Source organism: Lupinus angustifolius, chromosome LG14 (assembly GCF_001865875.1).
Source record: "Lupinus angustifolius cultivar Tanjil chromosome LG14, LupAngTanjil_v1.0, whole genome shotgun sequence".
NCBI classification, from domain to species: domain Eukaryota; kingdom Viridiplantae; phylum Streptophyta; class Magnoliopsida; order Fabales; family Fabaceae; genus Lupinus; species Lupinus angustifolius.
The window spans coordinates 14,618,624-14,644,325 of record NC_032022.1 but is presented as its reverse complement, the minus strand read 5'-3'; the positions used below and the strand labels follow the sequence as shown (position 1 = coordinate 14,644,325).

General features: G+C 32.1%; 3 protein-coding genes across 6 annotated transcripts; 2 read left to right on the top strand and 1 right to left on the bottom strand.

Moving 5' to 3' along the window:
• Window positions 1,587-7,449, top strand: LOC109326660 (plasma membrane ATPase 4-like). The gene is made up of 16 exons (XM_019559385.1): window positions 1,587-1,701; window positions 2,948-3,067; window positions 3,171-3,407; window positions 3,487-4,248; window positions 4,361-4,483; window positions 4,557-4,661; window positions 4,752-4,896; window positions 4,985-5,149; window positions 5,344-5,582; window positions 5,676-5,708; window positions 5,802-5,883; window positions 5,975-6,135; window positions 6,234-6,407; window positions 6,765-6,947; window positions 7,044-7,225; window positions 7,308-7,449. The coding sequence occupies exons 1-16, from the start codon at window positions 1,654-1,656 to the stop codon at window positions 7,402-7,404; spliced, it is 2,856 nt and encodes a 951-aa protein (XP_019414930.1). The 5' UTR covers window positions 1,587-1,653; the 3' UTR covers window positions 7,405-7,449.
• Window positions 13,184-15,936, top strand: LOC109326663. 2 transcript variants are annotated; one of them, XM_019559392.1, is made up of 2 exons: window positions 13,184-15,478; window positions 15,564-15,936. In XM_019559392.1, exon 1 carries the CDS (start codon window positions 13,916-13,918, stop codon window positions 15,176-15,178), a length of 1,263 nt encoding a protein of 420 aa, XP_019414937.1. In that variant the 5' UTR covers window positions 13,184-13,915; the 3' UTR covers window positions 15,179-15,478; window positions 15,564-15,936. The 2 variants fall into 2 exon arrangements, with proteins under 2 accessions (XP_019414937.1, XP_019414936.1); XM_019559391.1 differs by having other exon boundaries at window positions 13,184-15,515; window positions 15,580-15,936.
• On the bottom strand, window positions 18,762-23,316 carry LOC109326662 (E3 ubiquitin-protein ligase MBR2-like). 3 transcript variants are annotated; one of them, XM_019559388.1, is made up of 6 exons: window positions 23,205-23,316; window positions 20,442-21,637; window positions 20,294-20,344; window positions 20,123-20,221; window positions 19,734-19,892; window positions 18,762-19,139 (listed from the first exon to the last, which is right to left on the bottom strand). In XM_019559388.1, exons 2-6 carry the CDS (start codon window positions 21,555-21,557, stop codon window positions 18,987-18,989), a joined length of 1,578 nt encoding a protein of 525 aa, XP_019414933.1. In that variant the 5' UTR covers window positions 21,558-21,637; window positions 23,205-23,316; the 3' UTR covers window positions 18,762-18,986. The 3 variants fall into 3 exon arrangements, with proteins under 3 accessions (XP_019414933.1, XP_019414934.1, XP_019414935.1); XM_019559389.1 differs by lacking the exon at window positions 23,205-23,316 and adding an exon at window positions 22,577-22,761; XM_019559390.1 differs by lacking the exon at window positions 23,205-23,316 and adding an exon at window positions 22,602-22,761.

The following is a 25,702-nucleotide window of genomic DNA, read 5'->3' as shown; positions in this document are numbered from 1 at the left end:
ACATTAATTATGGATAGTGTTGAGTTTATTAAGTGTGAAGTCTCACATTGGATATGCGGGAAGGAATGAAAGAGTTTATAAGAATGAAAGACTCATGGAACTAATGCTTTAAGGTTTTGGTTCAAGACGTGGTGTCTCACTTGTGACTCTTCCCATACCCATTCAACAGTTAGTGTGCCCTAAAATAAGCGAACTACCATAGCCATTCAACTTTTAACACCAATAATACTCATTCTAATACTTTGTACTTGAGGGATTTGTGTCTCAAAAAGAGAGACCCTAGGAACTTTGTGGGGTCAATGTTTTGTTAAGGGTACCAAAAATCAAGGACCATTTTGCACAATATATACAATATTAGGTCATAGATGCAAAACAAAACCATATTAATTTTATTTTTGAATCACAACTCATAAGTATTATTCAGAAAAACAATATTTAGTCAAACAAAATAATCTTAATATGGACCACAAAACTCTCTCTATCAAGTATTTATCAGTGAATAAATTGAATAAATTCCATGGAAAATGAAAGCCTTTAATCCTCTTGGCCATACATTGTGGTCACTAATCCTCAATTTATTATACACTTGCTTTTACAATTTTTTATTTCATTAAATTTTAAATTAAGGTAGAGTATATTGGGAAACTAAATCTACTATAATTCTAAAAAAATGTTATTATTCAATGTAAAGTTGGTTTTTAAGCTTCTTATCATCACTCAAGGATTGAGTTTAACATCTTTATTCCTTATTTCAATAATATTAATAAGTACATTTGAGTTATGTGAAGGGAATTTTTTTTATTTAGAGGTGTAAATTGACATATTGAGCTGAGTTATTCATGAATTATTCACGCTCAATTGGTTAAATATTCGATGAAATTCATCTATTTGGTTAGATAAAAAAAACTAATTTTGAAAGGTTCTTATATTCTTGAAACTAATAATCTGTTATCAGCTCCTAAGATTTATTAAATCGTACTTAAAAATTATGCGTATTCAAACTTGATGGATATATTTCAACCCATCAATTATAATGAATTTGATGAATCAATACTAAATCCATTTGATTTTTTAATTTTTTTCAAAATAAAACCGTTTATCCTTTGAAAAATAATAATCATTTATTGTGAGTTTGATCAATCTTTAATGCACACGAAAACAATAAATATGTATAAATTAGAAAGAAATACAACATTCCAGATTAAAAATTACCTACAAATATTACTCTATAAAATTTTGCAAGACTATAATCCACACTATTGATTTTCAAAAGGCTAAAAGATAAAAATAAAAAAAAACTCTAAAACCTAATAACAACTATCGTATCATTAAAATTGAAAGATAATATAAAATTTAGTGAATAATATCTATGCTCTATTTTTTGTTCTAATCCAGAAATCAAAGATAGGATAAAAAATTGAAAACCAAAATCTGTTTCCGGTTTACGTGGATACATAAAACAGTGTATGATTACGTGTGAAATTAAGAAGAATAAATTAGTTATGGGACCCACTCATAAACCCTAACCCCATAACACTATATATAGATACCAACACTATTCTTAATTAGCTCATTCATAATTCATTCATTCACTGCATTTATTTTAAGACTTTGTTTCTCTAAACTTTTTCTATTTCATTGTTCAATACCAACATGGCTGCTATCACTCTTGATCATATTATTAACGACAATGTTGATCTGGTTAGTATACTCATCACTCTAATATTTCTATTCCTATGAATTTATTAGTTATTATTGTATATATGTGTTGTAGTATAATCTAAAGGTACATAATTCTGTAATGTATATCAACGTGAATGACACGTTGAATATGAATAACTGAGTATATCATCTATTACGTGTGTTATTTATATTTAAGAGTCATAATCAATAATACGGTGTGAACATTTGATTCTATTTTTGTATGATTGATTTTGTTACCTTGTTGTTGTAAGGGATAGATTTGTTGCATATATGTAATTAATTTTCCACTTAGCATAACGTTAAGATGTGTTGGGAACCCTAGGATAACATGGAAAGAGTGTAAACTCTAAACACTTATGTTCTCGGATTCTATCTGTTGTTCTATTTTTTGTATCACTCGATATTTCGTATGTGTTTCTCACACCTTTGATTCTTTGATATTAACCACTTTTCTCTGTTTCCCTTTATTACACTATTTTATTTTAAAAATTTATTAAATATGCTATTAATATTTTTAATTAGCCCTTCAAATTGATTTTCATTCGTTGGAGATTGATCAAATAGGGTGGATTTTTTCTTGAAAAATTAGGTATTTATGTCGTTTTAGATAAAAGTATATATTCTGAATAGAAATTATCTTATTATAATTATGAATATATACTTTTATCCGCATGGTCACATCACCCCATAAAACTATTCTACTCTTATTTAAGATTTAAATGATAAATAATACATGAATATTAAATAATTGGTGACAATATAAAAAAACTTTACACTTCCACAATATTAAACTCAAAAATTAAATCTTTCAAAAGTGTATTCTTCTCATGGAATTTGGGGTGCATGGTAGTTCTTACCAATACCATTATCTAGAGTACTACTCTATTGATTTTTTTCAAGTTATATATAATTTTTCATGTTTTTTAATAGGCAAAATCTTTGTTTTCTTCTAAAGTTATTTTAAGGTTAATATTACATTCTATAATAAAAAATTAATTAAATTTCATAATTTTTTTTACGTCTAACAAATAATTTTTTGGTGTAGTGGTTTTGCATTTTTAACACATCAATTATATTTTACAGAGTCAAATATGTTGACATAATATTTTTCTTATGTTTCTATGTCCTGTTTGCGACCATGTCACATATTAAATGTTTCTATATCAGTTAAGTTTGTTGATGGTGTTAAGTAATATGATAAAGAAGAAAAAAACATTGAAATTGATAGCACATTGTGTAACAGGAACGAATTCCAGTGGAGGAAGTGTTTCAGCAGTTGAAATGTTCCAGAGAAGGTTTAACATCAGAGGAAGGGACAAATAGACTTCAAAATTTTGGTCTAAACAAATTGGAAGAGAAAAAGGTAATCTTTTTTCACAAACTCAAATCATCCTTTATTTGTTTATGTATTTTGCTTCATTTGAACATGCATGGAATGGTTTCTTAATTGAATAATTATGAAACAGGAAAGTAAAGTTTTGAAGTTCTTGGGTTTTATGTTTAACCCTTTATCATGGGTTATGGAAGCTGCTGCTATTATGGCTATTGCTTTGGCTAATGGTGGTGGAAGACCCCCTGATTGGCAAGATTTTTTGGGTATCATTGTTCTCTTGATCATCAATTCTACTATCAGTTTTATTGAGGAAAACAATGCCGGAAATGCTGCTGCTGCACTTATGGCTGGTTTAGCTCCTAAGACTAAGGTCTATTATAACCCAATTTAGTAAATTTATACCCAAAAAAAGTACCATATTGTAACTTTTTTGTTGTCACAATTTGTAGGTTCTAAGAGATGGTCAATGGACTGAACAAGATGCTGCAATTTTGGTGCCAGGAGACATAATCAGCATCAAGTTAGGAGATATTGTTCCTGCTGATGCTCGTCTTTTGGAGGGTGATGCTTTGAGTGTTGATCAGTCTGCTTTAACTGGAGAATCACTTCCGGCCACGAAGAAACCTCATGATGAAGTGTTTTCTGGATCAACTGTTAAGAAGGGTGAGATAGAAGCAATTGTGATTGCTACTGGCGTACGCACCTTCTTTGGTAAAGCGGCTCATTTGGTAGACAGTACCAACCAAGTTGGTCACTTTCAGAAAGTCCTGACAACAATTGGTAATTTCTGTATTTGCTCGATTGCGGTTGGAATTGTCATTGAGCTCATAGTCATGTATGCATTACAACACCGCAAGTATAGAGACGGGATTGATAATCTGTTGGTTCTCTTGATCGGAGGAATTCCAATCGCCATGCCAACTGTTTTGTCTGTTACTATGGCTATCGGTTCTCACAGGCTTTCTCAGCAAGGTGCAATTACAAAAAGAATGACAGCTATTGAGGAAATGGCAGGGATGGATGTCCTATGCAGTGACAAAACTGGAACTTTGACTCTAAATAAGCTTAGTGTTGATCAAAACTTGATAGAGGTTTTTGCTAAGGGCGTCGAGAAGGAGTATGTTATCCTTCTTGCGGCAAGAGCTTCTAGGACCGAGAATCAGGATGCCATAGATGCTGCAATTGTTGGGATGCTTGCTGACCCAAAGGAGGTAAATATGCTGAAACAACAATATTTCTTTCAGACAAGAAACAAAAGTTAAACAACATATTGAATTTAGGATAAAAGATCAAATTTTCTAACTTCTACTATGAATTGACTAGGCACGAGCCGATCTTGGGGAGGTCCATTTTCTTCCATTCAATCCAGTTGACAAGAGGACTGCTCTAACCTACATTGATTCTGATGGAAATTGGCATCGATCTAGCAAAGGTGCTCCTGAGCAGGTAATCATGTGTTTTATTGGCACCATCTGATTATGTTTATGAAGATGACTAATTGTTTTTTGTCCTGATTTAGATATTGAACCTTTGCAACTGCAAAGATAATGTTAGGAAAAGGGCTCATGCTACTATTGATAAGTTTGCTGAACGTGGACTTCGATCTTTAGGTGTTGCCAGACAGGTTTGTAACAAATTGATATTAACATTTCTAATTTACCACCAGATCGAATACCCTTCCTTTATAGCTGCTTGTGTGATTTGTCTATATCAGGAAGTACCAGAGAAAACAAAAGAGAGTCCTGGTGCACCATGGCAATTTGTTGGTCTGCTACCACTATTTGATCCCCCAAGGCATGATAGTGCCGAAACCATCACAAGAGCTCTGAATCTTGGTGTGAATGTTAAGATGATTACTGGTAAGATTTGAGGTCTTACTTTCTTGCATTTCATTCCGTAAAGCTGGAATCATGTAACTTAGTTGTTTGCGGGTTTCTTGTTCTGTAGGGGATCAACTTGCCATTGCCAAGGAAACTGGCCGAAGGCTTGGGATGGGAACAAACATGTACCCGTCTTCGTCTTTGCTTGGCCAACACAATGATGCTCTTGTTTCAGCTCTTCCTGTTGATGAGTTGATTGAGAAAGCTGATGGATTTGCTGGAGTATTTCCTGGTAGGTCCTATATTATTTATCATGTACCACTTCACTTCATTATTTGGTCAATAAAATGATGGCAGTATCATCCTCTATTTTTTGCTATCAATCCGAATATCCTGTACTTGCTTATATCTTGTTTCCGAGTTGATATGTGACTTTATTCACCAATATTCCACTTCTAATATTTTACTATTTCTATGACATTGTAGAGCATAAATATGAGATTGTTAAGAAGCTACAAGACAAGAAGCATATATGTGGAATGACAGGTGATGGTGTCAACGATGCCCCTGCATTAAAGAGAGCGGATATTGGAATAGCCGTTGCCGATGCTACAGATGCTGCTAGGAGTGCTTCTGACATTGTCCTCACTGAACCTGGTCTAAGTGTCATTATTAGTGCAGTGCTCACCAGCAGGGCAATTTTCCAAAGGATGAAGAACTATACAGTTAGTTTACTTGCTCACACAACTTAATTTCTTGGCTTTATTTTAATATCCCCACAGTCTAAACTCGGAAATGTTGATTGTTGATTTTGGCAGATCTATGCTGTGTCAATCACCATTCGTATTGTGGTAAGTGTAGAAAATAGTTTTGACTCAATAAACATGTTAACCTTTTCGGCATACTCATATTCACCATTCATATAATTTATGGTCTTTTGGCAGTTTGGTTTCATGTTTATTGCCTTGATCTGGAAGTTTGACTTTGCACCCTTTATGGTGTTGATTATTGCCATATTAAATGACGGTAAGATAATATTTGCCTAAGCTTCATGTTATTTACTTTGATCCCTCTGTGAAATTGTTCAATCTAATTTCCTTCTTCACCATATCTCTAGGTACCATTATGACAATATCCAAGGATCGAGTGAAACCATCGCCATTGCCCGACAGCTGGAAACTGAAGGAGATATTTGCTACCGGTGTTGTTCTCGGTAGTTACATGGCACTAATGACAGTGATATTTTTCTGGCTTATGAAGGATACCGACTTCTTTTCGGTAATAATTTATATTTTATGTTTCTCTCAATATTATCGCTTATTAGCAAAAGTTGTAAGAGCTAACTATGCCTATGAGCACAACTACCACTATTACAGGACAAATTTGGCGTTCGATCTCTGAGAAATAGCCCCGAAGAAATGATGGCAGCCCTATACCTTCAAGTCAGTATTATAAGCCAAGCACTTATTTTTGTGACTAGGTCCAGCAGCTGGTCCTATGTTGAAAGACCCGGTTTTCTCCTGATGGGTGCTTTTCTCATTGCTCAGCTGGTAATCTTGAACCTCTTATTCTTATATCTGCAAAACTTGTGTGTGTTAATTTCTATTTTGATTTCATTACTGTAATAAATATTTTATTCCAACAACTTGATCTCAATCTTCATACCAAAACCATCAACATAAAAATGTAATCTACATAACTAATGTAAAAGAGTTTGGAGCACAAGCCATGAAGTGAAATCAAGTCAAAAATTTGTTTCCTGAGGATCTACAAAGCTTATTAGCACAATACTTCAGTATGTGAGTGAATTAGAATCTACAAAGCTTCTATGTTAGCTATTGATGCCAGTGAATGAATAATGAAACACTCTTCGATTTCTTATGTGGTTATTTGTTCTATGATTGCAGGTAGCAACTTTTCTAGCAGTATATGCTAATTGGAGCTTTGCAAGAATCAAGGGAATGGGATGGGGTTGGGCTGGTGTAATATGGTTATACAGTTTAGTGACATATTTCCCTCTTGATATACTCAAATTCGCGATCCGTTATGCTCTGAGTGGGAAGGCTTGGAATAATCTTTTGCAAAACAAGGTAACTTGAATTTCTTCATCATTATGGTTATTGCATTGTTGCTCTAAATGTAGAAAAGTTCATCATTCTGAACTTGCTTATGCTTTCTTATGATAGACTGCCTTTACAACCAAGAAAGATTACGGCAAAGAAGAAAGAGAAGCACAATGGGCTACTGCGCAAAGAACTCGTCATGGCCTTCAGTTACCGGAAACAACCAACCCTTTCAATGGCAAGAGTAGCTATAAGGAGCTTTCAGAGATCGCTGAACAAGCGAAAAGACGTGCTGAGTTTGCAAGGTAATTGGTCTTAATATCGAGGGATTATCGAATAAATTATCACTATGAAAGTGTCTGATAGAGTTTTGTAATTGGTTCACAGGCTTAGGGAGCTTCATACTCTAAAGGGTCATGTTGAGTCAGTGGTGAAGCTAAAGGGACTTGACATTGATACAATTCAGCAACATTACACTCTCTAAGGAGCTTGCTTGATCAACCTATAGAAGAATCATTTCAGCACTTGGCTTAGAACACACAACAAATATAATGATGAAAACCTTAGTTAAACTATTTTTTTGATTAGAATGACATTAGTTTTGTGAAAAATTGAATGGTTAATCCTACATCTCAACTATGCCATTAGCAGGATGAGATGCTAATTTTCTTTAGGTACCAAATAACATAGTTGATAGAGTTCAATTCAGTCTTACTTTTGGACATGTAAATGTTATTGATCACATATATATTTTGATCTTGATTAATGTTTCTGGCTACTGAATTCATTCTGAATCTTTCCTACCAATTTATTTTATCTTTTTGAAACCATCTCTCTTAAGTTGGTGTGAGAGAATACTTGGTTTCTACAAGACAGTTTGATTTTTTTCTTTTTATACACTTTGAATAAAAAAAGTGTTGTACTCATGACAAATTGGTCTAATATTCATTCCTGTAGGATCATGCAACTTCCTTAGGAAAAAGGATCGCTTTTCCTCAACCTTTTCTTATTCCCGATCCCAAACCTAGTACATTTTGATTGGTTTGGGACATTGAACGAGACACCGTTCCAAACAAGTGATCTCAGTCCACTTTGTTGGAATGATTTGTAAGCTAATTTATTGTGAGGATATATGAGCGTGCACACATATATATATATATGGATGATTAAAATTCGAAGTCAGTTAATTACTCATGTGCACTTAGCCTTCAATCTTGATCATTGAAGTAAAATCGAATAATCTATGTTAATTGTTCTCATTTCTCACAATTACAATTGTTCTCAATTGAGTCACATCTCATAAATATATATATATATAATTATATATACATACTTATTGACATATATATTGATTAGATAGGATGTACAATAAGTAGAGCTTCTCTATTTAAGTAGTGATTCTCTATTTGTCAACGTTTTTGTATTAGTTAAAGTTGTGCATTTGCAAAATACCATAACATAACACTGTCACTTGTATCTTATAGTTCCTCTTTAGAAGACAAATAAGGTATCCCAAACTATTTCTCAATTATCTTGGAGATGTCAATCAATATTGCAAACCACTTGACACTTGTATGATAGTCTCAATCGTTCTATTACAGGAGAGATAAATGCATATTTTTCCATTTGTGTTTAATAACAAAAATATAATTTCATTATAATTATTAAGATAAATATATTATTAAAAGTTATATTTCTCTTTATTTATTTTTTAAAAGCATTTACTTTATTAATGGATAGAATATTAACACATATATTATGTTCCCCCTTCCACCCCACACTATTGTTTGTTTTGTGTACAGGATTAGGATGCCATAGGTAAGAAGCACATACACTAAAATAATATGATTATTCAGCTTTATACTCACCAAAATTAGAAAAATTAAATAAATTATATATATATATATATATATATATATTAAAATAACTCTAGATCCCCTTTTCAGTGAATTGAAACAAATAAATATTAAATTATTTTTTATGTTAACGGTATTACACATGGTAGTATTTACTTGATTGGGAATAGAAGGACAGAGTTATTTTAGCATAGATGATTTCGGTTCATTTTCAATAAATTCCCCACTCATTATAGGGCTATTATAGTAAATAAATCATATAATTAATGTTAAGATTTTCTTTCCAAAAAAGTAATGATAAGCATAATAAGTATTTTACAGAAAACTCTAGAAGGAAGTTATGTATGTAAGATTACATTCATGTCTCATGAGATGTAGTTCTAATTTATATAGCAATGTGAGGACCTTGTTGATATATAATATGTAAATATCTCTGTAGACATATATATAAACTTTTACATTATTAATACATATAGATGTTACACTATTAATGGAAAACGAGGTAGCCAAAAAAGCTGATTTTTAACAAATGAGTTAAGTGAAGAGCCAAGTAAGTGTGCTCAATATAAAGGTCAATGATTTGATTCATCAAAATAATATTTGTTGAAAGTAATAATTACCTATTTCGAAAATGATTAATTTTTTTATCCAAAAGGTAAGATAATATATTTGATAGTACCAAAAAATATAAACATTTTCATCTAATATCGTAAGTCATTAGATCTATTAATCTTATCATTTATATATCTTTTTATAATACCAAAAAGTATAAACATCTTCATCTAATATCACAAGTCATTAGATCTATTAATCTTATCATTCATATGTACTTCAACTTATATATTATTGACTAATTTATTAATCATATATTTACTTTTTTACCCGTATATTACTTGAAATTCCAAAAAAATAAATTGTTTTCCTTCTTTTCATTCATTAGCTAATACTATTAGGACACTCATTCAGCTACCCTTTAAAGATATTTATCAAAATTAAACCAATTGAGTTTTTTTTTTTTTGTAATAATGGTGTACTTTTCCAAGTTGTAGTAAGATATTAGGGTTAGTGAGTCAATTTTACATTATATATTAAGTGTTTATTTTAATTTATTTTATGGGTTCACCATGTTTCATTAATTACATGCAAGAGGGTCCTTTCATATATGTTTTCTTAACTATCCAATCTAAGCTTTATGGGCTCCATTTTTTTTTCATATTATTATCAATTGTCTTATTCATTTCTGCATTTCATTTTGTTCTCTCTCTATTTTTCTCTTCTTCCAATAGAGTTACACACTTACACATCTCATCAACCTTGGCTTTTTTCTTCTTTTCTTCTTTTATTTATTTTAGTTTCAATTATTGTGGGAACTAATTTGTATGTGTTGCTAGAAGAAAGAAAATGAGTATGTGGTGAGTTAAAAGGAGTGTTATTGTATTGTTACAAATTGTCAAGGTTCATTGGATCCCCAAGATCGATAATTTGATTTATATGAGTAATACTTGTTGAGAGGGACAATTACAAACCCTGAAATGATTAATTTCTTACCTTATCCAAAAAGGTGATGAAATATAGTAGGGAAAAAAGTAGCCAAAATGAAATTAAGACAATTTGTGATGGAAAGGATTTGCCTACATACTTATGACAGAAACAAAGGTGACATTGAAACCTTTGTCCAGGTTATTTTCCTCTCATTCATTCTTCAATTTATTTATTTATTCATTCTTTTTATGAATGATCGAAGGTTCTATATCAAAGTTGATGAAAGTCTCTATCTTGGAGGCAGTTTTTTCAATTTTATTCTTGGATATATCAACCAATATAATTGTTCTAGAAAAGAAGATATATTTATTAATAATATTAGAGTTTTTTATAATGCTATTATATCATCTATTCACTTATATTGCTTACAAATTCATCTTTCTTTTTCATTTTATATGGTCCCTATTTACTATATTGGTTACAAATTAATCATTCTTGTTCATTTTCCCCTGCTTAATATGATTTGTTGTTATGTGTGTTATGAAGGGTTTGACATAATGTATACATGAATAATTGTTAAAATGATAAGAGATATGAAAAAATTTCTTGATGAATCAAGAAAAAATGAGAATATTATTTATTGAATGTTGAATTGATTGAAAACAAAATTACAATAAATCCTTTATATAAAAGATAGAAAAATTAACTAAACTAACTCACCAACTAACAAATGCTCAACTATTTTAACATTCCCCCGCAAGCTGGAATGTATTAAGCATTTCAAGCTTGAAATAATTATGTTGAACACAATGATATACTATAATATTTGCTCTTGCTGGTGAGCGAATCTTCGTCTCCCAGTCTTGAAATCTAAATGTGAAGCAATACTGACACTTAACCACCATAGGGCAGAAACAACTTCATCCAAAGCTTAACCATCTATTTCGACAAAAGCTTAACCAACCAAACCAACCATAATGAATGAAAGGGAGAAAAATGGATCTGAATCTCGATCTTAATATACTGCTTCAATGATGTAAAATACACACTATAGTATTGTGTGTTTAATGAGAGAGATGTAAAGAAAATAGAGTAGTAAAGAAAAAAAACATAATATAGGGTAAATGACAAAAAATACGAAAAGAACGTATGTGCACCAAAGCCAAGACTTTTCTGACAAATCAAAACCATTAGTCGGGTCAAAGGACTCAATGAACATCAGGTGCACGAAGCAAATGCCAAGATTTTCACTTTTGGATCATATATGCATGGCCCTGGAACAGATATAGACACTTTGTGTGTAGGATCTAAACATGATTCCAGAGATGAAGACCTCTTTATTAAGCTACAATGGTTGCTATTCGAGATGCTAGAAGTAATAAAAGAGTTGCACTTTATTTCTTGATAAAGTTCTTGAATGAGGCTTGATAGTCCTATTTCTTATTAACTCTTGATGATATAAACTTGATTGAGCATTCTTCAATATTGATGAGAATTTAACCTCCAATGGATCAAGGAAAACATAAAGGAAGAAAGAATCAAGGAGTTCTTTGTTTGAGGGTTCTGAATTTGATAGATGAATTTCCCTTGATCAAACTCCAACTTCTTCTCACTTTGATGATTGATGCATGATGATGATTCTTTTTTGAATCTTGGAAGGATAAAAACATAAGCGGAAGTGATCAAAACAATAATTATTGCTCTGATACCATGTTAAAATAGTAAAAAACATGAAAAAGATTTTTTGATTATTACTTATTGAATATTGAATTTGATTGAAAACAAAGTTATATTGAATCATTTATATAAAGGATAAAAAAATTAACTATCATAAGTAAACTAACTATCTTAACTAAACTAACTAACCAACTAACAAATTCTCAACTATTTTAACAATAATGATTACCTCAATCGATTTGTTGTGAGTTTATGAGGAGATTCATACATTTTTTTACAATCATGAAGACATTCCTTTAACTAACAACAAGAGATTAACCCCTTTTAAGGTCTAATTATTTTGAAATTAGTTTTATCTTTCTAAAAAAACATTCTCCACATATGTGGAAAATAAAATCATGGGATGAGTTAGGTTTTTCCATTCAATTTTTCGGATATGAATCTGTTCCTAAATCCAAAAATCTTGAATAACACAAGTATAATTGAAACAATATAAAACAAGGACAAATTTAGATTGATATAGAACAAGAGTGATAAGGTTAAAATTGTGGAATAAGTATATCAATTATATGTTTTATGGTGAATTAACATTTGCATAAGTTAATTTGCTTAGATGATTTATGCATATGATTTTTTAACTTCATTATGAGATATTTCTTTTTAATAATATTTGAACCCAAATTATTTTAATAAACTCATAAAAACTACCAGAAAGAATAAGTATATCAATTCTTTATATGACATTTTGAATAATATTTATATTTGTTTTTCGGTTTAATAATAAGAATTGTTATGATTTCACGACAATAGATTAAACCTTTTTCTAAGCCATGGTGATAGAACTTAAACCCTAAGTTTCATGTGAAATCTAAGTCATCTTCTAATAATTATGGATAAATAAATTAGTATTCATATTTTGGTTTTACCTACATTAACAATGCACATCAATCCACAAAGAAATACAAATCATCTTGAACTAAATAATCATCCAATTAAATACAATTTCTTCTTACAATCATCACTTATACATTTGAAAAACTCAACCATTTATCAACTTTGCTAAATGATTTTTTTTACAATGTTCTTATGATTTTTTTATATCTCATTTTTTTAACATGGAAGAGGAAAGTTGATATCTAGAAAACAAGTACAATTGAAAGAGGGAATAAATAAAAATAAAAATAAAAGCGGGAAGGGAAAAGATAGTATCATATCTTATTATAAATCCATCAACGAAAAATAAAAAACCCAAAAATAAAATTGAGTGAAAAAATAAAAAATAAAAAGAAAAAAGAAAGAGAGAGAGAGAAACATTTGCGAAGCTTTGAAGATTGAAACCCAGTGAGTGAGGTTCGAGATTTGTATGCAATTTCTGAACTTTGTCAACGTCAAAGTTCAATTTTGCATAATCCCCTTTTGTTTTTTTCCCCTAAACACTATAAAGTTTGAGTCTTTTTTCTTCATTCCATTATATTTCATTAAAATTTTGATTTTGATTTTTGTTCTATAACCAAGTTTTGCCCAAACTCACTGATCTCTTCCCCTTTACTTCAAATTCCGCAATTTGAAGTTCGAAGCTGTTGAATTTGGGAAACAATGAGGGTTTACATTGGTGCAATGATGTAATGTTCCCTTCGTGCTGTTCAGACCCGGGTTTGGGAATTCAAACTTAGGGTTTTCATTTGCCATTCAATTCAATTAATTCAGTTTGGTTTTTCAAATTTCGCTCTCCCAGATAGTGATTATTGCTGCTGTTTGATCTCTAGGGCATAGTTATAACTTTATTCAGTTCAGAATTGCAAGTTTTTTTCTGTTGTTCAGATATGCAGAGTTTGTGATAGTTGATTTGTATTGAATAAGATGATGAGGGAGAGTTTAGTGTTCTTTTTAAATAGAAGTAGCTGTAATTGGAGTTAAGGGTAGGTGGGTCATTTTGTTCTTCTGATTTGTTGGGCATTGTATGAATCTGTGTGTTGAGAAATGCAACCCCAGCAGAGTTCAAGAATTGATTTGGCTGAATTGAGAGCACAGATTGTGAAGAAGCTTGGAGCCGATAAGTCGAAGCTGTACTTTTATCACTTGAACAGCTTCCTGAGCCAGAAGCTGAGCAAGACTGAATTTGACAAGCTATGTTTCAGAATACTTGGGAGGGAGAATCTTCCATTACACAATCATTTCATAAAGGCGATTTTGAAGAATGTCATCCAAGCCAAGACCCCACCACCGATCCATCCAGGTCCACCGAAGTCTGGAGCACAGGCTACAGATATATCTCCTGGTAGAGAAGATGGTCGCGAACAAAGTGTTGGCACCTTCCAAAATCAGAGTCAAAACCAGCCCATTTGGTCAAATGGGGTTTTGCCGGTGTCCCCTGGTAAGGTACGGTCTGGAATACGTGATCCGAAGCTGAGAGATAGACCAAGCCCTCTTGGACCAAATGAGAAGGTTCATTCTGTTTCACATCAATCCTTGGGCACAGAAGATAGCAGCAGTAAGGTTGATATGGAGAATGGAGTTCTTACTCCGTGTGATTATCAGAGACCAGTGCAGCATCTTCAAGCCGTTGCTGAGCTACCTGAGAATGAAAAGGGGGATGCAGTGCAGCGGCCTGCAAAAAAACCAAGAATATATGGTAAAGGGCCAGCCGAAATGTCAATTGTTGAAAACGGGGAAGAGGTGGATCAGTTGAGCCGCTTGAGTTTCCCTAGAAGCCCCCTGGTTGCACCGCTTGGGATTCCTTATTGCTCAGCCAGTGTGGGTGGGGCCCGCAAAGCACCGTCGGTGGGTAGCACTGGTGATTTCGATAGTTGTTCCAACAGTGGTAGGTTGTCTGATACAGATACACTGCATAGGCGCATGGAGCAGATTGCCACAGTACAAGGTCTTGGAGGTGTTTCTATGGAATGTGCCAACGTGTTGAATAATATGTTGGATGTTTACTTGAAGCGGTTGATCAAGTCTTGTGTTGAATTAGTGGGAGCTAGGTCTACAACTGAGCCGGGGAAGCCCCCTGCCCACAAATCGCAGATTCAGAACAAGGTCATCAACGGCATATGGCTGAGTAATAATCATTTACACTTGCAGAGTGCTGGGAGGTTGGCAGAACCTGTGCCTGAACACAAACCGCCATGCTCGGTTTCTTTGCATGATTTCAAAGTTGCCATGGAGCTAAATCCACAGAAACTAGGAGAAGATTGGCCGCTGCTATTGGAGAAAATTTCCATGCAATCATTTGAGCAATAACACCTGTATGGAAATTTGTCTTACTATTGGCCGCTGCTATTGGAGAAAATTTCCATGCAATCATTTGAGCAATAACACATGTATGGAAATTTGTCTTACTATGCTAAGTTCTTCTGGTTCTGATGACTCCATCTGTGCTACCAGTTCTGTACTTTGTGCCAGTATGAACCAGAAGACTCGATAACGTCTAGCCCTTCCAGAATGAAATTATGATTTTGAGCCGCAAAATGTTTTATCTTCGGATTCTCTGCTATGTGTAGGGCTTGTAGGGATCAGAAATTAATTTAACTGCAACCAAGGGTACTATCAAATCAAACCCAGAATTGGTTGCACTGTTGTATGTGTTAGCATTGCTGTCTGATCTCGGCTCTTGTTTGCTTTACAGCCAATGAGAAAGAAAGCTAAGGAAAGTTTTACAGGGAGGGACATTGTTGTTTAGCTGGGAACAAGGAACTGTGACATGTATAAGAGCTGCATGGTCGTTCTGTATGTATTTTTAGAATCCGAGAATTGATTGAAATTCAATATCAATAACACATTAACATCTATTGATGTTTTCCATGATTTTGGTTTTTATGTTCAAGCTCCGTGATGTCAAATTTCACCAATACCCATAATAGTTTGTTTAATTTATTTTTTATAATCTTAGTCTTTTCGTCAAGATTTGTAACTTATAGTCTTTTTTAGTGCAGATCAATCTGGTGACAGTAATTGACTAATTGTATTTTCTAACAAAATGTGAGATTTATAAATTTTGATGTATCTCTATTTCACCAAATGTACAATTTTTTTGTCTTTGTTATGAATGCTTATTGTGTGTAATACGGTAATACCATATCCATGTGATATTTCATTAGTTTTTAGTGCCTCTGTTTTAGTGTTAGACAAAAAATCTCTTTGTATTAGTTAATCATTTAGCCTTTTGATGTATTTGTTTTAAATTTGACTGATAAAAGTTGCTTACACATTTTAATATATTGCTTTCATAGTGGCAAATGGGGTGTGATTCTATAATGAGGAAACTTTTGGAATTAAGATCCGAGTAAGCCTAAAAAGCGCATGAAAATTCTACAGAAAATTTTGAAGGGAAATAATATGTCTACTTTCAATTCTCTTAACTGATTGATAAATAATCTGAAGAGTGGTGATATGTTAAACAACAGTATTGTTGATATAATCTGGTTAACAAGTAAGCCACTCATAAAAATTAATGCAGATTGGAACTAGTTTCTGTCAGATAGGTTATTGCATGTTCCTATTTATGAATGCAACATGGGACAGAGAAAAAGATACTTTTCAATACTTGTCATGTTTTCTATAGATGTTACAACAAGAAACTGATGCCATTTATAAAATATGTAAAGATAATTTCATAAATTGATGAAATGTACACCCTTACAGCTCCTGGCATGAATTTTCAAATGTTCTCAATAATGAATCAGCTAGAATTCAATTGGTATTTGTTTATGTGCTCTAGTTTTTACCAACTTTCTAGACACATTTGCTTTAGGTAGCATTTTGTACTCCCAGAAATATCAGACCACTTTTCATAATGTTCAAAATTACCTGAATTATTCAGTGTAACACCCATTATTGCTGGTGCATTTTTAACCAATGTTCCTCTTACATTGGACACATGATATATGGGTGGCTTCTTGCATTTTTCAATTGTTTTACTTTGCCTGTCTTCTAAGTTTTACTATAATACTGATTATAGTGAAACAGAGCTTCATCTGTAATATGAGAATCTGGACTGTTGTATAGCATAGTGTGGGATATGCTGTCTATATTTGGCTAAAACTATGAAGAATGACTTATATCATGCTAATGGCCTTGGTGTTTCTTTTGTTATTAATACTTTGAATATTAGGAATCTTTCATTATATTCTATACTTGTGGTTGTCACTGATATTGGAACATTTTTATATGACATTGTCTGATATTGGAACATTTGTTTGAATCTATTTTATATACTGACTTGGTATCTTTGTCTTTTAGAATCTCAAGCTTTCTTATAAATTCAAATGGCCATACTTGATCTTAGTGGTTGCTGTGCATGACATTTTCTTCTGCAGGTGCAACTAAGTCTTGGAGTTTCTCATAAGATACCCTCAAGGTGGCATTGTGATATATTATATTACATTATAGCTGCATGGAGAACTTCCCCTCAGGTTGTTGAATTGTTTGGAAATGATTTCTTATGAAAAATGAATGTATATTTGAATTATGTCTTGATGAAAGCAAAAAAAGCAAGATGAAGGAGGACATGTAGTGAATTAGAAGTTCTCAACCAGTTAATGGGACCCTGATAGCAATGGAGTGATGTTATAAATGTCTTTTTATTCTTATTTCTCTGTAATATAATTCAAATAGACATATTAGAAAAAAGTTGTGAGTAACCACATATTATTATCTTGGCCATGGAATAGGAAAAGCCTCATGTTAACTTTTAACTTTTTTCTACCCAGAAAGCAAAATAAGTTATGTACAGTGTGTTGAATATGCTATAAATGATTTGTATTTAATTCTATACAGCATTTTGGAATGAACTCAAGAGTTAAAACCATCCACTTTCAGTAATCATCTTAGAACTAGGTAATGAAAAACCTTATGCCAGACACAATTGTTGTCTTTGTTTTGGATTTGGTAGCACATCTGAAGTCTCACTTTTTGTACCATTATTTTTTATTGGTTGGAAAAAATATTGAAGTTAAAATAATAATTATTAAATATTTTTCTAGCCAATCATATCCCTGACACATGGAGTGACACAAAAGAGTGAGATAACAAATGGTTTTATAAACTCTTCCAATTTCTAAAAGCAACTACTAACCCATTTGGCAGTGCATTATGTTTAGCATGTGTAAAGAAAATTTCTGCAGAATATCTGTATGGAATTTTGAAGTGTTCCTATCAAATGACTCTGTCCTTACTATACTTTTCTTTTTATGATCTAAACTAAAGGGCATTTCCTTTTATTCTTTAAAAGGGAAGAATATGCAACTATAGCTTGTCATGCACATGCATAGAATGATTCAAAATCTAGAATTTCTTTTTAGTGAGCATGCATGTAACTTAGACATCAAATGAATGCATTCTCGTGACTTTTACTTTGTTGGTACAAGATTAGAAAGGATTTGGACCATAATGTTTTTTTGTCATATACTCATCAACCTTATTTCTCATGTTTTAATATATTTTTTATCATACATCAAGTAAAATAGTTTATATTTCAAATTCACTTTTTTTCCCAACCAAAAAGGTGAAGTGCCTAAAAGGAATCCCCTCCTTACAAATTCCACTTTCAAACATTAATCTCAAAGAAACAATGACTTTTTTTATTCTTAGCTTTGAAGCTTTTGGTTCTCTACTTTTAAATCAAATGAACCTCTACTTTAAAGGTTCTCTTTCCTAAACTCCTCTTCACAAATTTAGTTGAGGATCACAGCATGTCCTAGGACAAATTATGACATCTTCTCATTCTTAATCAACCTTACTTGCATACTAAAATATAGAACAACCTCATTTACTACTCTTTTGCCCTTCCTTCTAAACACTTAAGGCTTCATTTGAAAAAGACAACTTATAAGGAAGGACATTTATTTGTATAGGATTTTTGGACCCAAAGCATAACAATATATTTGAGTCTATCAAGCCATTGGCTTGTGTTATTAAGATATAATGGGAATGTATTATCTGTACAATGAGTAACAAGAAAAATGTGAGAAAGAGAAAGTGTACTTTGTACAAAGGTGACAAGAAAAACAAAGGAAACTCCTTTGTCTATAGCCTAACAATGCAAATGCAACTAATGGGATAAAGATGATAAATTTGAAGGTCCCACTAGTGCTTTGCAAATAGGGCACCAGTTCTTCAGTCTCAGCCATTGCTGTATGCAAACCACATGATACTTATGCTCGCATTTTAGACTCCCTACTTCATCGGCGACCAAATATTCGTCCTGCAAAACACGTAAACTTATCTAGATCAGATATTCAACCCGTGACTTTTATGTGCATACAGTATGAAATTTCCAAGATTCCTTCTATTTGTGTAATGGATGGAAGCTTGTAGTATTAGATGCTTATTAGTACCAGTGAGGCCGAACCCTTTTGTCAACTGAAACTGGCGAGAATTTGGGTAACAGTTTCAATCAAACACTTGTTCAGTGAACAATCATCGAATACGAGCTTATGAGCTTCCTATTAGGATCTTGTTTTAGCTTATTTCATATGTTCATCTGAAACGTTTATTGAAATTTATGCGAAAAGGGCTTATAGGATGATCATAAAATATTTTTAAAGGTCTTCCAGTCAATTGCTCAAGTGCTTATATGATAGAATAAAGCACAAATAAGCTCTTCTAAATGCATCCTAAATTTAGCTTTGCTGGAACCAGATACCAATTTCGGAATTAGATCATCGTAGGCAATTATAAGACTAGATCATCATAGGCAATTATAAGACTTTGAGCCATGATTGTCTTTGATGACACTCGGATGATCATGAGAAAGCAAAACTTTGCAAAAAGCTTCATAGAATGTAAAAAGAAATACCTGGCAGATGCTGCATTTGGTGTCCTCCTTATGCTCATTGCAACTCCCAGCTGCATCATCTGAGGGTTGATAGAAACTTCTCTTTAGACATTCTGACAATGCTTCCTCGGTTAGAGCCGTGCTCACAGTACCCATCCTCTCTTCCAGAGCTAATAGTTCCTTCAATAACATACAACCGAGAGATGAGAATAGCTAAAAACAGAATTAGTTTTAAAACCCCAAAACAACTGCATGCAATATTGCATCAATACCATGCATTGTTAATATTTTCATCCAAATCTGTTGTAATCGCAAAGCTCTCAAACCATAACAGATATAATAAAAAAGAGACAAACTTATACAAACAATTATAACAAATTGAATTGTTGCCCTTTGTGACACTAACAAACCTCATATGACATGTTATCAATGTCCAGCCGCATATCTCTATGCCTATCGTTGAAGTTTAGTCCAATAAGGAACAAGTTGGACTCCAGCATAAGAATTTGCTGCAAAGGCACAAAATGAAAGGGTCAAATAACTGGTCAATTAAGTCAAGTAAACTTCAAATCAAGAATTACCTCATTTGTTAGCTCAACATCTTGTTCAATCCTCTCAAGTGCCAATAATACCTATACACAATCGGAAAATAGTAATTTAGTCGTAGACTCGCATTGAAGACATGATGAATAAAAAATTATGTACTCCAATGTTTGCAATGAAAGTTACCTCTGCAATACCATCCATGTTGTAGCGATGTCGAAATCCCTCTCGATTTATTAGAGAACGAGTGATGCCATATTCTGAAGGAGACACTGGGAGAACACCATATAACTCATCACTGCTAGTACCTGGCATAATATAAGAGCTTGGAACCCTTAAAGCAGCCTCCACAGAAGAATGATGAGATACACCAGGAGCATTAAGATCACCAGAACGTGGCGAAGGAGGAATCGTTGAATGAGTCTCATTGGGTGCCACAGGATTAGCATTTCCTTGGCTGGAAAACCTTCCTCTGGCTTGACCGCTCACTGTTCTTCGTGTCCTAACTGATGCTACATTGCTGTCTGGCCTGTCACTGTGGGGAGGAGTATTTCTGGATATTCTTGAATCGGAGATAGATATGCCATTTCTGGAACCAGCATTCCGTCCTTCAAATGAAGGCCCACTTATGTTCTTACCTCTAGCACTGGAACTACTTTCTCCTTCACAGTTTCTCTTTTTTATCATATCCTTCTTTCTATTAAGAGTTGAATCGGATGATGAACAGCCACCAGCTGGAATGACATCAGATATAGAATTGCATTTGAGGTTCCTCAACCCATACCTACTGATACCAGTATGTGTAGCTGAACCAGTGCTTTTAACTTCTTGACCACGCAATCCGGGCTTTGGATGAAAGTTTCTCCGAGATCTTGTATTAGATGGTACACTAGAGCTCCCTACTTCCATCGGCATGACATCAACAGAGTCTGCATTTTCCACTTCTGCTTGAAGCCCTCTCTGATTCTTTTCAGGTGGAGGGACAAGATTTGAAGTTTCTGGTTCATCATGTACGCTACTTGTTTCAGATGAACCTGCCTCTAACTGCGAGGATAATGTTTTCCGAGGCCTTAGAATTGGTTTTCCTGGGTTACTGGTCCCTGAGAAAGTTCTAGAGGAACTTCCATTTGTTTCCTTGCCACCAGAAAAGGACCGGGGCGAAGGCCTCAAAGATTTACCTTTCTCAGAAGAACCGGTTTGAGAACCTTTAGGAGAGTTTACTCTGCTACTGCAACCAACTCGGCTGCATGCTTGACCATTTCGATTTCTAGTATTAGCAGTATCTCTAAAGACATGACCCATCCCTTTTCTCTAGAGACTACACCCAACCAATAGTTCTTTTACCAGAATATTCATCCATCATTTGTTTATTCCTTTCAAATCTGCAACAAATGACATAATATATTAGATTATCAAAAACAAACATATTAAATCATTGTCAAAAGCATAATACAGAATTACAGATTTTATAAGACAATAATTTTAATCATTTCTCAATAGCAATGGGTTATAAGAAGCAGAACGCAAGATGCAACATAAAGAGTGGTCAGACATAGAGGCTCTACTCACATAAATTTGAGTTTGGATAACATTAAGGAATTGAATAACTTTCCGACTTTAAGGTAAATCTAAAAACAGTTATACACTTTCCGACTACCGTATAAGGACAGCCCAGTGCATGAGGCTCTCACTTAGTAGGGTCTAGGGAGGGTAGATGTACGCAGTCTTACCCCGCATGCGGAGGGGCTGTGCCATAATGAAATTTCGTCATAGCAGTCTCTTCTTAAAGTCAAAGGGAAAATATGTTAAAGTGTGTGTTGTCTTAACAATTTGAGTTATTTTAACAAATTAGAGTCTTGATTCTCTAGCAGAAGATGTTGGATCAAATGGAGGTTGGTCCAATTTAATGGAAGATAAATGTTAATAAAAATGATAGACAAAACGATTAGGAAAGATTTACAATTCAATGCTTTGTCGTTAGTTACATAATAAATATTTTTTACATCCCCTTAACAAACAAGGTTTTATACTATCACTATAAGGATGATACTCCTAGATTACATCCAATTATATAGCGTTTGATAGATTCAGTTAGAACGGAACAATAGTGTAATATATTTTATAAATGCAATAGAACAAAACATTAGATCAAAAAGTGAGTTATTTTAGTTCTACAGAGAGGGTTGTAACCAAACAGAACAGAACAGAACAGAACAGAACATCATGCTAAGTCCTATTTTGTTCTTATATTTTTACTTGTAATCTTGTATGTTACATAAAACATGGAGAACAAGTATTCAACCATAACAATAAAGCAATACATGATTAGATGATGATAAAGCCAACCTCAAAGAAACCATGATTAACCAAACTACAAAGCAGCTTTTCTTATCAAACCATAGAAATTGATTTCCTCAAAGCTAACATATAACATATATATTTGTTTTGATAGTGAAACAATAACAATAAGTAAGAAATGAAGGAGAAAATAATAAGAAGATTAAAGAGGATAATCATATGGTAATAATTGGTTCCAAAAAAAGTGGAAGGAGTTGGCTTTGTATTGAAAGGATGAAGCTTTGTTTCAAATAATCTCCACACAATAACAAAAGGACTTAGTCTCCTTGATTTCAGCGCTGAAAATAAGCTCAACACAATACTATACTCCAAACAAACATAAAAACAATCAAAAATTCTATCATGAATTCATTTTTAGCAGAACAAAAAAATGAAGGTTTAAATTCATAAACTTTTATTCATGGGTATGGACCAAAGCACATAAAAATTATGTTTTTACAACAACAAAAAAATACAATCACCCATGTTCATAATTCGGGTTGATGGAATAAAAAACATTCAACTAGGAAAAAGAAAAACCAAGTCACATAAAATTCAAAGGGTAATGAATAGGGTCATTTCAACAAAGAAATATAATTTTTTGGTAGCTACCTTTTTATGTTGTTGTAGTGGTTCTTATTCTTCTGCTTTTTCAGAACACAGAGAAGAACCAGAGAGAAAGAAAAGGGTGTAGCTTTATGAGAGATAGAATCCCAAAGTCCAATACTTAAATGCAATCCAATCAAGTATTTTTATTCAATTATTAAAAAATAATAAAGAAAAGGTATAGCCTTTTTATTTTACAGAATAAATGTATATATGAACACATAAAAGTTTTATATACAGCTAATTGTCCATTATTCACTTTTAATGATAATTATTGGCGGGTATATTAAATCATAAATAATATATTAATTGTGTATAATTTTTTATATTGAGATATATAAATATTAAAGAATAAAGTATTTTATCATATCATGAATTAACTTATTTTTTAAATTCACTTACGATTAACATTTGTCTTTTTTTTATAATATATTTTAAAATAAAAAATTTTGGAATAGAAAAAAATAAGAAACATATAAATACTAAATGAAGTTAAGAAAATAAGTGATATCCTCATACTTATAATTTTTTTTTTAATCTATTTTGTGAGTAGTGGTGATGTCCTAGTTGGGAGGTGATCTGGACCGTTGAATATGGGTAATGGATATGGAGGGGTTGGATTAAGTGTGATGTCACATTGAAAGAAGCTTAATATTATTATGAGTTAACTAACGTGAGGTTTAGTTTGTAGGCACTAAGATGCATGAATCATAAATAAATATGAAACAAGACTTTGTTTGCCTCACCACTTAATCACCTAATCACTTGCTCAACTCTTAATCTCTTTTTTAATGAGAATTTTTTAAATTATTATTGTAAGGACTATTTCAGGTTTTTGATATCTTTTAATTGTGTTTTATGATATCAGTTTACCATTTCTATCTATATGCATTAGTATTCTGATTCATGGATCTCTCAGTTCAAAAAATCAAAATAAGAGGATCGAATTATTTCTTCTGACTCTTTTTTAAATTTAGTAAATGTTGATTGATTATATATTTCATTATTATTCTATGATTCAGAATATCATTTCCTATTTAATACATTTATCTTTATACTATTATTTTTATTTATTATATTTGTTGTCTAAAAAATTATTATTCATTATGTCACTTATTACAATTGACTGGAGAATGTGATAGAGTGAAAGCTCGATTCCTAGAAGTAAACCAAAATTCCAAGAGTGATCAAAAGAGATTTTTATGGTTTAGACAAGATGATTCGAGTGAGTTTGTGTTTCGGACTGAGCCGAAATACCCTTACATTAATAATAATGAAATAATATATTTTTATTGATACGAGAACAAAATATATTATATAACATATTTGTTCAAACTAGAGAGACTATAATTTTATTAGTTGATTTTAGTTTGATTTTTAGTTGTGTTACTAGCAGTGTACCCGTGCACTTGCACGGGTCGCTTCTTTATTTATGTATAACGCAAATATAATATTGTTTTATAATATCAATAAATCATGTATTGAACCATTATATTTTTCCATTCATATAGGTGAAATATTAACATTGATTTTTTAGTGTATATGTAGAACATTAACAATTATAAATGCGTTTGTATAAGCATTTATTTGTTGGAAGTGTGATTATAGAAAATATTTGATTCTTAAATAAATCAATAAATAAAAATCAAATTGTATTGGATAATATCTCACCTCTATATTCTCTATATAAAATTATAAATATAAGGAGTTATTTTTGCATCATATTTTTTGTGATTAGGTTTATAAGTATCATATAAAGTCATAAGGATTTTTTAGCATATCTCTTAAATGCTTATGTTTTATTTTAGATTAATGTTCATTGTGTATAAATATTTGAATATATTTTTAGCATTCAAATATTGTATAATTAAATGTTATTTATTTGATTATGTTTTAGCTAATAATCATTGTATGTAAATAACTCATAAATTAAAAAGACACTAAGTTAGGATATGACAGATATTTTTTCTGATAAATTTAAAATAATAAAAAGAGTCTAATAATTGATTTGTTATATTATTAATTAAAATACATATATTTTTCATGAATATATATACCATTGTTATCTTTTAATTAAATAATATAATGATAGTAATTAAATACATGTGACCCATGCATTCGCATGGCTAAAAACACACATGTTACCCGTACATTCGCATTACTAAGAAAACACATGTTACTCATACATTCGCATAGTTAAAACGCACATATTACTCATAGATTCATATTATTAAGCATATACATCTTACTTGTGTATTTGCATATTGAAGCACATAAGAAAAATAAATTGATAATTTTTAATTTGAATTTACAACAATTAGTATTAAATTATTATTAACATATAAAATATATAAAAAGTAGGAAGGAAAAAATGTGAGGAGGAGGTGACATGTGACATGAAGGAAAAAGGAGGAGAAATTGACATGTGTCATAAGGGATTTTTTTTATTATATTGTTAATAGAGAAAAATTCAAAGAATCTAAACTGTAATATTAAAACATTAA